This window comes from Chamaea fasciata, unplaced genomic scaffold, assembly GCF_029207755.1.
Source record: "Chamaea fasciata isolate MVZ Bird 193981 ecotype frontalis unplaced genomic scaffold, bChaFas1.0.hap1 SCAF_7, whole genome shotgun sequence".
In the NCBI taxonomy this organism is placed as follows: Eukaryota; Metazoa; Chordata; class Aves; order Passeriformes; family Sylviidae; genus Chamaea; species Chamaea fasciata.
In genome coordinates this window covers 55,999,882-56,014,828 of record NW_027094092.1, presented here as the reverse complement: position 1 = coordinate 56,014,828, position 14,947 = coordinate 55,999,882, and the positions used below count along the sequence as shown (strand labels likewise).

Here is a 14,947-nt window from a genome sequence, read left to right as displayed (position 1 = left end):
CTGGGCCAAGGGCAAGACCTTGAGCTACAGCACCACAGAACACAAGTAAATGACCCCAAGATATAAGAAATAAGGCACATTGGAAAAAAAAGTCATTAAAATGAGCCCGTTGTTCACTCAGCCATGAACAAGCCACAGCAGGTATTACTGGCAGTGAAACACACTATTTTTCAAGCTTTGCAAATTCTCTGAAAATCACAAATGCTGTCTGATATGGTGGGCAGTTCCATGGCATTTTGCCCTTCATACTGATTTTGGTCCCTGGCAATGGCTCCTGTAACTAACCAGTTCTGTAGCAACTGCAGACTCTACCATTGAATATTTTATAATCAGTTTTTGAAAGTGTGTGAGCTTAAAACTGGCTCCAGCACACATTGGTAAATCATTATCACTCCAGTCACTTTTGAAAGCAAATGCAAATGTTCTGGTAAGTACATTCTCCAGAGCAGACTCTCAAACTGAATTCTCAAGAGTAGAGCCACTGACAAAGGAGTTGCCATCTGTATTGCGATTTCTATAAAAGCTGAAATTCAATTAATACGTCTGATGTCCAGAGAATGTCTTGAAACATTTTGTCTCCACTTATTTTCTGTGTGAAAAGTACTTTACAGTATTTTAACTGCACACAGCAGCCACACACAGGAGAAACAGCCAAATCATGAACCAGCCCAGAGAGAAATGTTTTTTCCTTCCTGCAAACTCGTCAATGATGCCAGGATTCAAGAGCAGCATCTCTCCATCATTTTTGAGTGTGGCCTCTCAGCCTCCTCACTTGTGGCTGAAAGGAGCTTTCTCTTTGGAACAATTTTAACATGCTGAGAACTGACACATGGGGAAAAAGATATAGGAGCAGGGCAGAGGAGGGAAATAGAAGTCAGGGAAGCTGAAGACTCCTTGTGAAAGAAAGTCTATTTGAGCCTCAGGAAGCAAACCAAAAGCAAAGCAGGGCATAGCTGCTCCAGGAGTGAAAAGTGATGAAGCAACTCCCCTCTTCTTCATTGCCTTTGACAAACAGTCCGAGTCCATTTCAGCTCCCCAGGTAAACACCAGAAGGTTCCAAGGGAAGATCAGTTTTATCCTGATCTGTTTTATTCAAGTTTGCTGGGCAGAGTTTACTGCAGGTTTTCTGTTTTCTTTGTTCCTGATGAGAGTGCAAATTTTTAGACAATTATTTTTCTACCACTGTTAGGAGTCCTACTGCCAAATTTTAGCAGGAGTTTCCTTGTTCGGAACAGCAGGGAATGTGGATTTCCTGCAGAGGAATTAGCAGATGCAATGTTTACCACTCTTATGTTTTTGGCAATGATGTATATTTCATTAGAAAATCCAGTATCACCTTAAATACAGGGCACCCCCAAGCTGGCCTTCGCTAAAATACCTGTGGCCTTGTTGGGCTGACTTCTTAACATTTTTGAAGGCCACGAGATCCAAGAGAATTTCAGACCGAGAAGCTGTAGAGCAACACTTTTCTGCCGTCTCCTACTGCATGGAAGGTGGCCTGTACTCCTTAATCACATGTAGGCACAGAAACGTGTTTTAAACACACAAGTACCTATGTGTGCGTTTTTTCTCGAGTTGTCTATTGAGAATATGCAAAGCAAGGATTTAAAGATGTGATGAGAATGGTGCCGATATTTTATGAAGAGCTCTCATAAACTACAAAGTGGCAATTGAACTTCTTTTATCACTTCTGCTGGATACAAGTCTCCACTGAGCAGAAATGCGCTCACAAACCATTCTACCCCATCCAGGGCTTCAGCAGATGTGAACCAATCCTTTCGCTAAGTGACCTCAGAAAGGGGCAGAGATGCAGAAAAGCCTTCATTAAAAACAAAGTGTTTTCTTTTATGGCTTTCTACAATAAAAAGTTTATATTAGAGCACAGTTTTTGTGAGAAAATGTCTGAGAGATAATCTCTCTGGTCTGCAGGAAATGGCATTTACATTTCATGCAAGAAATACTGCCTTAAAATCTGTCTGGTTGAAATGTCTGTCACCATGTGTCCATACACCAGGCATTACTCACAGGTGCCACTTAACTCATCAGGTGACTCAGACAGTTCTGAGTAATTTTTATGCTCTTTTTTTCTGAAAATAAATTGTTCAGACTCTCAAATTATTGAGTTTCAAGCTTTAGTGCTACTATTTTCAAAACTAATTATTTAAAACTACTTTTTTTTTTTTTTTCCTCAGTTATAATTTCAATCTGGTTTGGTTTTGGTTTTGTTGGGTTTTTTTGGTGGTTATTTTGTTTTGGGTTTTTTTGTTGATTTTTTTTGTTTTGTTTTGTTTTGTTTTTTTTGTCTGGCATAGTCATCAATGTCCTGCAGACAATCCCTATTGTAAAAAAAACATGTTTACGAATATGTGACAAGATTCAAGGGAACACAGGCTAGGACACAAGTGCATACTATAATTTATTACTTGTAATAAATTATACAGTGCCTATGAGGTTTAATCACACACTAGGACTTTCTGGACAGCTAGAATAAAAGGATTAATTTAAGGCAAGCATTGTGGAGGCCTACCTTATAATATCATTCTGGAATCAATCTTCACCAAACCTTTCCCACTTCAGAACTGAGGCTTTATAGAAACCTCCCTTGGAAAAACTTTGAGCAAAATTCTGAGTCATAAAAATGACCAAATGACAGCGGCATAATTCAGAAAGCAAGATTTTGAAAGGATTATTTGCAGGCATAAGGCTTTCCTTCCTGGAGGTAAGAACACCAATAAAGTTGAAATGCATCATCACTGCAGCAATAGACAGGAGCTTCACAGAGAAGGAAGCATCTGACTTGAGCAGAAGAAACTAAATGTACTTCAGGAGCACAAAAATAATACCAGGAACAGTTGAAATTTCAGTTCTACTCTGTGAGTGAACAGCTAGAAATGAACAGGGAGGCTGCAGTCATAACAGATCATGGTGTGATCATGAACTGCCAGCATGATGTTACCTTGAAAAAGGCAAATAGGATCCTGGGCTATGCACAGGGGAAAGCTCCCGCAGCAACAGAAATGTATCAGTGGTACTGCAGTGAGGAGAGTCACCGGAATGCTGTCCATGATTCTGGACATCCAAGTGCAAATTGAGTTATCTCTGCCCAGAGCAGGTGGAGGAACAAGCTACCCTGATGATTTCCAGATTCATCTACTTTCCTATTTTGCAAGAGGAAAAGTTTTCTTCATTTATTTAGCCAACTAAAACAAAGGTTTTGAGGGGATGTGATTCAGTCCTTAAACAAAACCAGGCCTATAACAACAAAGAGAAGAGGAGCCTCTAAGCTAAAATACAATGTTGTTGCAAGGAAAAATGGACACTAATTGTTCAGCAATAAATGCAGACAACTTCTAAAGAATGTTCCTAATGAAAGAAGTCATATTTCACAGTCTTCAGATCAAAGCTGTGGGAGGATGAAAATGGTGTCTAGTTTTGAAACAGAAAATAGGTAACTACATTAAATGGGATGAAATAAGATGCACGCCTGCAAATCATGGACAAACAAGCACAGGGACCTTCTCGTGCCCACTTCAGTGTTTTTATGAGTTATTTTCCCAGCCTGTTTCTATTACATACATCGGGGAATATATAAGAAACAGCAAACCTTGACTGTAAATATACATTAGATTGAAATATTTCCTCAAATAATTTTTTCTTAGAAGTAACCTTTAAAATATCATCAGTAAATGATCAACTGCATTGCAGTCACATTGCTGTAAGTACGAGATAGGGATGAAAGAAAAGGCTGAGTAATTCTGAGTGGTGCAGTGACAAACAGTGGTTGTTCATTATTCTTTTTAGTGGAAGAGCTGTGGGGCATCATCTGAAGATAGCTTGTTCAAAAAAATGAACAAGCCTTCCCCTCACTGCCCCACCAAAGCCCCCCACAAAAGTCTGGCAACCAGAGGACTGGTTCTTCCCAGGATGGGTGGCCAAGCTGCTGAGGAATGTTGTAGATGCTAAACCTTTATAAGATTAAAAAGAGGGACAATGGAAAATCTGTCATTCTACTAGTGTCCCTCCCCAGCCGCTAATTTTTGGAAGCTGAGAGCTGAGAGCAGTAGTTCCACATAGGTGCTGGTCTCATTCCTACACTCCTCCTGAGGCACACACACTTGCCTCTGTCAGAGGTGGAATTGTGGGTTAATTAACCTACACCTTGCCCCTTTCCAGGGGTTTTCTCCTGAAAATGATAATTCTTCAGCTTTAAGAATCAGTTATTTCCTTCCTATAAAACCTGCTTAAACCTTGCTTTAGTTGTTGTGCCTTCTTAGGATCCCAAGGGGAAAAAAGCTACAGGATTGGCTGAAGGGAAGAAAAAACCAAAAGCAGCAAAACCCAAGCTAAGAAGGCAGAGATGCCAAACTCACCACACTTCATCATCCCCACTTCGTAGCACTTGCGCAGCCGGCATGCCTGGCAGCTCTTGCGGCGGTTTTTGTCTATCGTGCATTGATTGGTGGCCGGGCAGATGTAATCGTTGTGTCCTGCAGGGGCCAAGGAGGGAAAACTCAACATTTCCAACCATCCTGGTCCTTTACCGAATCAGGAATGTTCTTGACTTTAAACAATTCAGCTTCTTCCCGTGTGTGTATCTAAGCTCCTTTAATTTAACTGATGCAAAAATGCATATTTATCCCATGTTATGAACATCAGCCTGTGGCCTCCAAATTAACCAGGCAGCATTGCTCAGTTTTATAGTGGTGACTGTCAGATAACCAAGCATCTTCTAAAACCAACTAATTTTTTGAAAATGGAACATACACTCCTGTGGAAATTTTCTCCCAACCTCCAATTTCTTACTGCATATTGGGAGTCTATAGCTGGCAGATACCAGATTTTAATTTTTTTTCCCCCTCAGCAGAATTGAAAAGAGCAGCTTCAGTCCTGCAAAGATTTAAGTAAACTACAGGTCTATTTACTGAACTCTGACGTGGTGAATTCCAGGAATGAAGAAGCCTTTGGAGGATTGACCCTGGACCAAAGTTAACAAAATGAAAAAGAAGGCCAAGATAGAAAGCAGACTGGTATGAAATAATGCATCCTGTAACTACAAAGAAAAGCACAAGCAGAGGGTGAAAGTAATTAGATATTCTGTGTAATTTAGAGGGTGTAATTTAGATGTTCTGGACAAGTGTTTATCTTATTTTCATTAGTTTTCACTGCAGCCTCTTTTGTTCTTTTCTTTTTCTTTCCCATATCACCTCGTTCCCACCCAAACCCCGTTACGTTACTGTATTTCATTAATCAGTAATCTGGTCCAAAGGTTTATTACTGTAAACTGGACTTGGGTACAGTTCTGGTGTAAATACAGTTGAATGATCTCCTGCCAAATAGTGGAACTATCTCTTGCAGCAATTATCAAAGGATGCAAAAATATTCATTCATTTACTTTTCTTAATATCTTTCCTCCCAGGCTGCTTTTTAAGTTGGTTTGGGTTTGTTTTTTTTTTTTTTTCCCTACCAAGAATAACATCAGGGAAAAATACAGCTACTAGAGTGATTTTTTTTTCCACTTGGTGCAAATCCAAGAGTTCATGTCCCTAAGAGTAATTATTTAACTGAAGCATTGTGACTACTGCCATGCAAAATTAGAATTATTTTAACCTTGAATTTTTGAACTGACAATTTAAAAAAGAAGATATCATGTTACAGTTTGTCCCATTTCCTACTGGCAGATACAACTGAAAAATAAATTACTGTTTATCACTCTTCACACAGCATGGAGGGAGAGGAGGAGGAGGAAGCTCTCTGTTGCACACAGGAGTATAAAGGGATTGAAAATTCTTGTTGGGAATTGGCCTTGGGATAATTTAACTTGCAGGCAGATGTGTAGCGATGTGGGACAAACAGACTACACAACAAACTCAGACAAGCCAAGGAGACCACACACAGTTGCTCAGTCATACTTCTAATTTTAATTTAATTAATGAGCCCCACATTTTTGGTCTATGCAGGCCCAGAAGTTTTCTATTTTAATACACAATATCCTGCCTAACAACTGCTGCAACTGAGTGTGTGATAGTGTTTTATGCCAAGAACTGGCTTTCTTTTATTTCCCTTTTTTTATTCTTTCATTTGAATTACAAACACCATTACCTGACAGGGTACACTGAGGTGTACAAAAGACCACAGTGGGTAACTTGCTGGTGGCCCAAGTACATGTGAGCAACACAAAGCAGGCAAAGCATTTCCTTGACAGAAAACACCTTGAGATGAAATTCAGTCTCCATTTGTGACAAACTGGACACAAAGGTCGCTTTAATTATTTTAAAAATTGAAAGTACTTGTGCCAGCTTGTAGAAATTGCTATTCACCTGTGCAGAATTCACACATTGAATTGAAAAGGCAAAACAAGCTCTGAATTAAATTTGATTCTCCTAGTGGCACCATCTCTGCTATATTGAGCAAAAAGAAAATATCTGAAGATTACTAAAGGCTCTGCAGGCAGAAGAAGAGGAGGAATATTAAAGATCAAACAGCAACAGCATTTTCTCCATTCGTATCCACATGTAGCAGCCAATGTCAATAGAAATGATTTTCCACCAAAAGATCCCAGATGAGGCCAAAGATCAGGGTGACTAAGCCAAGGTTAACGAAACTAAGTGCCCCAAAGCTGCAACAGGGTGCCTGAGTGACTTCCACTGGCTGTGACAGCAAACGTGGAGCCCCACATTTACTTCACTCTGCAGCCACGCAGCAAACTTGAACTAAATACCAAATATTTAAGAATTCAGACAGGGAAGTGGAAGCATTATATAGAGAGATCTGGCAGAGTAAGAGATACTGCAGTGCAGGTTCTGAGGAGTGAGGCTTGAGCGCTAACAATAATCAGGTTAGTACCTGATATATGCTGCACTTATTTTTCCGTCCTCCATGGTGTGTAGATATTATACACTATGACTCAACAGCTCCAGGCAAGAGACTCTTGTCAAGTAGAGCACCCAGCAAGCAAAGTCTCCAGATAATTTCCTACTCTTACTGTGTCTATGACAACCAATTCTCAATTACTACAACCAAGCTGGGCCACAAACCCCCATCAGGTTCACAGGTCTGCAGTGCCATCCCACCCAGGCCTGTGCTGCAGGGCCTCACTGAGCTATGAATTCCACATCTTCTCTAAAGAAATCAATTGCTCACTCTGTAATGCTTCCAGATCTTGATAAGATCAGTGCCAAGAGATGAAACAGTCAAATCATGTGTTGCTCTATTTTCAGCATGGAGCACCAGACACCAGGATTTCAGACCAGCTCATTAATAGGTCAACTGCTGCAGCCCCTGGTCACATGAAACAATTTATTTAAGCAAAATTATCAAAACCTGTTTATCCTACCTTGAATGCTTCTTTTAAAAAATGCTTTGCAGCCTTCACAGGACCAGACCCCATAGTGGTATCCTGAAGCATAGTCACTGCAGACTGCACAGAAGTGGGCATCCTTTTTTGAGCCAGGATTATTTGCAGTTGGGCTTGTACAGTCATTGCCATTAATTTTTCTTTTTAATGTTTCTCTGATAGAAAAGAAAAACATCTGTTATAAAAGAGGAAAAATTTAAACAGCACTGCAAAGAGTTTCATAATTTTCCATTGTCTTCTATTCTCTCTCTATAGAGCCTTCATGTTGCTGAACACAGGATAGCGTGAAACACTGCTAAGCCTTTTCTGACAAGATAATTTAAAGCATGTAGTCTGATCCCAGTGATGACACACTAGAAAGATTTAGGCATAAAACTGGACTGCTGCTGAATCAATTGCATGAACCCTGGGAAAATCATATGGAATGCTGATGGGTCTTGAAGAATTATTGGAAATGTGCAAGTCCAGGAGTTTGTGAATCAAGTAGATTACGCCTCTTGGGAGCTTCACATGGAAAAGGAGAACTCAGATATCTCAGACTGACATTATAAACGTTACAATGAACTGAGCTGCAGTTGCTTTGTCCTCTTAGTAAGGCAAAATTACAACACACATCCATTCTCCAGTATTTAATCTTTACATGAAGCTTTACTCATCCAATGACATTCTGTAGATAAGTAACTGAGGTGTGAATCTCAGCCTACAAGATCAGCTCATGATGTCAGACAAAGTTTTCTGTTTAAAGTGACAGCCCATGTTGATCACTATAATGCTAAACAAAAAGAAGCCTGAGTACAAGAAGAATGAAGAAACACAATTAATAAAATACTTCCATACGTTAAAAAAATTTTAGCTCTATAAAAATTAGTAAGCTATAGACATCATAAGTGTTGCAAAGAACTCCAACATACAGGAACTATTCTTCATGACTGGATTAAAATTAAAACAGGAAAAAAACCCATGAAAAACCAGCCAATTCCTGACACCAAGATCCTGTAAACAAACACCAGAGGGAAGGAACTTAGATTATCAGTCATGTTGGGTTTGGGTATAGGAAGTACACCCATTGTATCCTTTTTATCTGGACCTAATTTTCTTGATGGGTTTTGCACACCGTGCTTTCAGGGTCAATACAATTTCTAGACAGAGAGAAAATAGTGTCATGTGCAAACTCTGAGCAGCTCAGAGTCTGAGAAAAGAAATGCTGTATAGTCATCTTATAGGTATAAACTTAAACATAGAGGCAGAACTTAGGAACTCTAAAATTTTCCTCATCCCACCTTCCAGAAGGATTAGGGAGGAGAAGAAAAATCAGTTAGGATAAGACAGCAGGTAGCATGGTTTATGACTTCTACAGAACAAGGGCAAGTTTAGAACAGAATATTGGAAACACACTGAAAGTGCTGTCACAGAGGCTTAAGCTAATATATTAGAAGTAGTTTTTGTGCTGGTTTCATGACAGGAGGTAAGGACAAACACACCCACATGCCAACTGAAAACCATCAAGTTCATAAGTTTTTGAGGAGAACGTGCTCCAATTTCCTGGTAAAAAATTTGGAAAGGAGGAAAAGGTGCTTCTCAGAGCAAATTTCAAAACAGAAAAATTAAGGTATCCATTGTACAATTAAGTTACTGAGAGACATTTAAAAAATGGTAATTCATTCAGATACAGCAGGGCAGAGGAGTGTTTAAGTATTTAACAAGCTCGGTCTGATTACACACACACCTCTTTAATGGGTTGGTGAATCACGGAGTTATTTCCCTCTTTGCCATGTTGGGAAGACCAGTGAGGGGGAATTCACCCCAAGAGTAAAGGGGCTGTATCACACATGCCTAAAATGCTGCTAGTGCAAGGAGGGAAAAGCATTCCTATTCCTTCCTATTCCCCTGTTTTTGAAAGCAGAAGTAATTTGGTGTTTCACATTAGTAAAAAAGGTATGTTTTTAAGCTTAACTTGGGAATCATTATCCAATTGTGGGGGTCAGAAGAGGCTTAAAATCAGCTGGAGAGCCTCTCTGTGACTGTTGATCTGCTGTGGAGAAATGTTTATTTCCCTTGATAAAGCACTGAGGTTATGGATGAAAATAAAGAAAAAGCACACACCCTAACATCTCGGTGAGGATTGTCGGTTTTTACCTCCCAGTCATGACAAGTGTTTTTAAAAATCACTTTTTCTTTCCTTGCTTAAAAGTTTAAAGACAGCCACCCCTCACACGTGCAAGCTGCAAGGCTTCCTCAGACTTTTGGCAAACTTGCACTCAGCGGAGCCATCTGGAACAAGTTCCTCCTGTGGGCCAAGCAGCATCAGTCACTCGTCTGCGACAGCTGCAGGACACCAGGAGGCTCAAACCTCATCAGTTTGTCACCACTGTCAGTGAGGACAACAAATCCTGCAAACAGTCAGGGCTTTCAGGTAAACATCCCATACCCCGAGACTCTGCTGCTCCCACAGCGTTTCCACCCACAGGGCAACCCAGAGAGGGCAGCCCCAGGCGAGGGTAGAGACCACATCCCAGCTGCTGCAGGACTGGGGCAGCCCAGGATGCTCAGCAGAGGAATGAGCTGCCAGGTCCTGCAGGTGAGCTGGAAGTGGCTGGATGGATGCCCACAATGCTCCTGCACCAAAGGATGCAGGAAAATAGGGGATGTACCCTGGCAGCTACTGAGGAACCACACAGTGAAAGATTTATCGCTTTATACCTCCTAGTACCTGTCTGTAAATTATGACTGTGGCCTCTATATAGAGATACTACCTTTATAAAAAAGAATTAAGAGTTCACTTGTGGTGGTGTCTGGAGTCGTTTCACACCGCTACATTCACTTAAAGTGAAGTCACTGATTTACTCTTGGTCATCCTTCTACTCTGAGCAGCCTGGTCTAGGGGAAGGTGTCCCTGTCCATGGCAGAGGGGTTGGAATAGATGGTCCTAAAGACACTTTTCAATACAAACCATTCTGTGAAAAAGATGTTATATTCCAGATTTTCTTGATTTCTCTTCAAGTTAGGTCATCATTAGCTGCATGGGCAATAGTCCTTATATAACTTTATGAATAGCTGATGACTTATTTACTTAAACTCCCTTCTCTCTGTAGTAGGGAGGGCACTGCAGAGCATCAGACAGGGTGCTCTTGCTCCTGGGTTATTCCAGCTGCTGTCCCAACACCTGGACAGCTTCAAACACTAACCTTCCCAGGGCTGTCAAAGTTTTGGAACCTTAACCAAAGGTTAAGAGTTTGGATGTTACTCCTATACACATCAAAGCTGCTTGGGGAATTCTTCTCTACGTGAGTGCTACCCAAGGAGCCTTTCCCAATCCACACATCTACACTGAAAGCATATTTGTACTCCAGAACTGCATAAAGCCCACCCATTGCAGAAGGAGTGTGGGTAGTCTCAAAAATAGCACAAATCCTTTATTAACCATTGAACTAAAACTGTTGCCAGGACACACTATTTTTCCTACTCCAAATGACTGCTGAAGTTAAATAAGGAGGCCTATGAATAAACATAGAGCTGCTGAAGCAGGAACAGCACCTGCACACCCTGAGTTTTTATCCATCCAACAGTGTTGTGCCCATGAATGGAGCAATTTCATCAGCTGATGATCCAGACGCTGATTAGGACAGGTAAATGTGCAGAACAAGAACGTGCTTTTGCAAAGAGTTTCTTGTCAGCTGAAAATATAGCCTGTGACTTTGCTCTTCACAACAACTTTACAGAGTTGGGAACAGCACCAAGAAACAAAGTCAGGCTTTTACAGCAGCAGCCCCCTTTTAACATGATGCATGCTGCTGTGTGACTGCTTATACCAAAACCAAAAAGCAAAGAAAATCTTTTCTTTGAATTTCACCTTAACAAAAAGCCTTCACTTCTATTAGAACCAGTAAAAAAAAATAAAAAAAAAAAAACTGGGTAAAAATGAATTCAAACAATATTGTATGAAAAGACAAAAAAGAATGAACCTTCTACCTCTTTCACGTGAAGGACTTAATCTGTCAGAGCATAATTAATTTTATTACGCAAAATAGTACCTAGCAGTCTTGAACTTTTGTTTACACAATGTAAACTGTTCCCACGCTGAAGGTATTTGTAATGCTCTGTGTTGGTGTATAGTACTCTAAGGAGGTATTGAAAAAAACTACATTCCAGAAGTTACATTAAAAACAAACAAACAAACACCACCCCCCCCCCCCCCCTTCCCAGGACTGATTGGTGTCTAGTGGAGTTTTTTTGGCACTGTTTTGTTTTTCAGAGGAGCCAACACACAGAATTCAAATGTAAAAAGAAAAGACTTGAGCTAAGGAAGCTATAAATAACATTCAGCCAAGTTTTAAAGCAACAGGCAGCACTGACCTGCTCCCGGGCAGCACTGGCTCCATGGGTCGTGCCTCGCACCACAGGCTCTTGGGCTGCTCTGCATACAGCAGTGAGGACTGGCAGTGCAGAGTCAGAGGGGACAGATGGCCAGGAGCAGACCACAGCGCACTGGGGCTAGAGGTTTGCCTCACAGTCACGCCCTCTGGATCCCCAAAATTGCTGGCAATGTTGTAATTCACCATAGCAGGGCTGCAGAAAGCCATTGAGGAATATTCGTGTCTGTTTTCCATGTAAGATGAGGGAATGTAGACTGGACTGTGTTCTGCTGGCAGCGTGGACTGATTGCAGCTGTAAGGAACTGGAGAGATGACACCAGCAGGTGAATTTTTAATTTCTGTTTTATTGCATCCAATATCCTGAAGTGGCAGCAACTGAGAAAAGTCCTTGTGAGAAGATGTGCACAGGGACATCTTGAAGCAAGATTGAAGAGTGCTGTTTAAATATTCATCCTAAGACAATAAAGAATAAATAAAAAAAAAAAAGTAAGAAAGCTCTGCATTAAGTCTTTTATAGAAAAGAAAAAAGGCACCAGTAAACCATAAAAACATCTCGTTAAAACAGATTACATACCAAATGCACTTAAATAGTCAATGTACAAATTTACTACCTTTTAGAGAAAGAAAGCTTTCTAGAATATCCTTAAAAATAAAGGCTAAAACAAAGATTCAGACTCCCTTAAAATAATAATAATAATTTTAAGAACAAAACTACTTGAGGTCTGCCTGAACGAAAGATGAAAGCAACAACTTGGATCTTAACAGGAGTTACAACCAGGGTAAATCTGCTCTCCATCAGAGATAAAATTACCCCAAGGTCCACAGCTATGGAGGAGAAATCAATTCTCTTTATAACAACTCACCATCTCCTGCTGTTAACTGCACTACAGTCTTCAGCCTTGTACTTCAGGGTGCTTCCCTTTTCCATCACAAACATGTAACAGCAGGCATTTTGAAAACAGACAAACACACGCACATGTATATCCCCTATACCTTCCAAATCCAGAACTCCACTGCACATCCCTCTACACAGAGGAGGAAGACAAGTAGTGGATGTCATCAAGCAGTGCAACTTCATCACTGAGAGGTCCCTGGATACGGCACCTCTGAACAGAGCCATTGGAAAAGTAGAAGTCATAAAACGCAGGTATTTCCAAAGCTGACAATAAAACTTGAATGATTTCATAAGGCCCAGGAGTTTTAAAATTCCCTGCAACTCTCCCTCCCCATCCCAACTACCTCCTGTCCTTTCTCCCATCTGACTCAGCTATCAAAACAAAGACTTTAAATTGCCCACAGTAAATACACTTTGCCAGATTTAAGCATATACAACTTATTTAAGAGACAAAATAATTCTTAAAAGAAAAAAAAAAAAGCCCACCAAACTTATCCCCCTGAGACAGACTCCTTTCCTAGAAGCATTATTTTGCTGTAGCATTTTAAAACTTTTTTTTTCTTTATTCTTCACTAAGAGTTTCATCTGCAATTCATTCCATCTCTGAAGACAGACATAGTTTGCAATTCAAAACAATTCTCTATCCAAAATAGCAAGTTTCACCCCCCTGAACTGATATCACAATGTACTTTTTCATATGGTAATAAGATCCTAACATGAGAAACCACAGGATAACTAAACATTCACCCACAGCTTTGCTATTCCACAAGTGGCCAAGGTATAGATGCTAAATGTTCTTACCTTTTTTTTTGTCTCACATGACCATAAAGCAAGATGAGGAAGATTCAAGCACGGGTTTGTAGAAGTACCAGCAACCTCCCTGTCCCCAAAGTCCTCAGCCCAATGGCATTTCTAGTATGCCACCTTGGGGCATTGAAATATTTTTCTCCTCTAGGATGAGGACTGAGAGTAGAAGCATTAACAGAAAATGCAAGAAATAGACTTTTTGACTAATACGGATAGTTGAGAGTCCTTCCTTCTTCCTCACTCTGCACTCTGGCAATGGAACTGAAGATATGTGTAGAAATAATCAGAAACTCATTTAAATCAGCTCAGGCGCTTCAGACCCAGCTGCTGTTTTTTCCTTTGTGGGAAACAGGAAAATGAGATATCTCAGCAGCTGTTTGTGTCCAGCAGTTCTTGGACTGGAATTCAGAGCAGTCAAAGCAGGGGATTCTGACCTAAACTCCTCACACAACCTACACGCTTCATCTGCCCCCATCAGATGCTTTATAGCCTCCTCCAGGAAAAAACAGGCATTCTGCAAACTCCACTGCAAAAAAACCACTGATAAACCCAAAGGTGCTTTTACTCCCAGATTATGGGTGGGTAATTTTTTAGAAGCAAGTGATGGAACAAAAAAAAAAAAAAAAAAAATAATCAGGAGTACTTTCAGGGGTTATTATGAGTGGTCCTAATGAGCCCACTGGACTCAACACACATTTAAAGATTCAGTACAAGCAAAGCTGTACTCCCCTTGCAGTCTCAGAGGCTGCAGGTATTCAGGATGAGCATGGGCACTTTGCCAGAGGATCTGGCACATCCAACAAAAGCTGTTTGTGCTTACTTTGTCCCTCTGCCTCGTTTGGAAGGGCACACAGCACAGGGAAACCCCAAACCCTTTGGAGAGAAGGACCTGAGCAGCATCACGGCAACATCTTTGTTACAGTCAGCTAGAGACATTCTGCTGTGACAGTTTTGCAGCAAGCAACTGGTTGTGTAGTTTCCCTCAGTATTTAGCAAATAAATGCCTGTACACCGTAGAAGCAGAGAGAACACAGAGCTGCTGCTACTGTGGAATTTTATGAACAGAAATCAGCTGAGATTTGAGTCATGTTTATCTGCAGAGGGAATCTACTAATGCATGTGTGCAGGATAACTGACTGCTTAGCAGAAGGAGATACTGTCACCAAAGGGCAACACACAGTATTTAGAAATATACACAGAAGTTATCAGAAGCAAGAGTGAGGCTTGTTTTAGGGGCAGGAGCTCCCACAAGACTAAGAAGTCAGTACAGCCTTCCTGAAAAACACACTGCTCATAACTTATTTACAAGAGAAGGAGACTCTGGGGTCCAGCAGGTTAAAGAAAACTGTACTCATGGTCTTCAGCAGGCTGTAATGTAGTGAAAAAATAACAGTATTGACCTGAGATTATTAACTTGGGTAGCAGAAATAGTCTAGCCACAGTAAACTATGGGTCTACATGGTCAAATTTCTTGACACCCAGAGAATTTAAAATGGGAAGCCCAGAGCCTCATAAATA

At 40.6% G+C, this 14,947-nt stretch overlaps 1 protein-coding gene across 8 annotated transcripts in view; it reads right to left on the bottom strand.

Moving 5' to 3' along the window:
• ESR2 (estrogen receptor 2) overlaps nucleotides 1-14,947 on the bottom strand; it is a 46,576-nt gene that overhangs the window by 18,548 nt on the left and 13,081 nt on the right. For all 8 annotated transcript variants that reach the window (XM_066188991.1, XM_066188987.1, XM_066188993.1 and 5 more), the window contains 3 exons: nucleotides 11,708-12,180; nucleotides 7,334-7,509; nucleotides 4,371-4,487 (listed from right to left, as the gene is read on the bottom strand). In XM_066188991.1, the coding sequence (XP_066045088.1) occupies nucleotides 4,371-4,487; nucleotides 7,334-7,509; nucleotides 11,708-12,180 (766 nt within the window). The remainder of the gene's footprint in view (nucleotides 1-4,370; nucleotides 4,488-7,333; nucleotides 7,510-11,707; nucleotides 12,181-14,947) is intronic.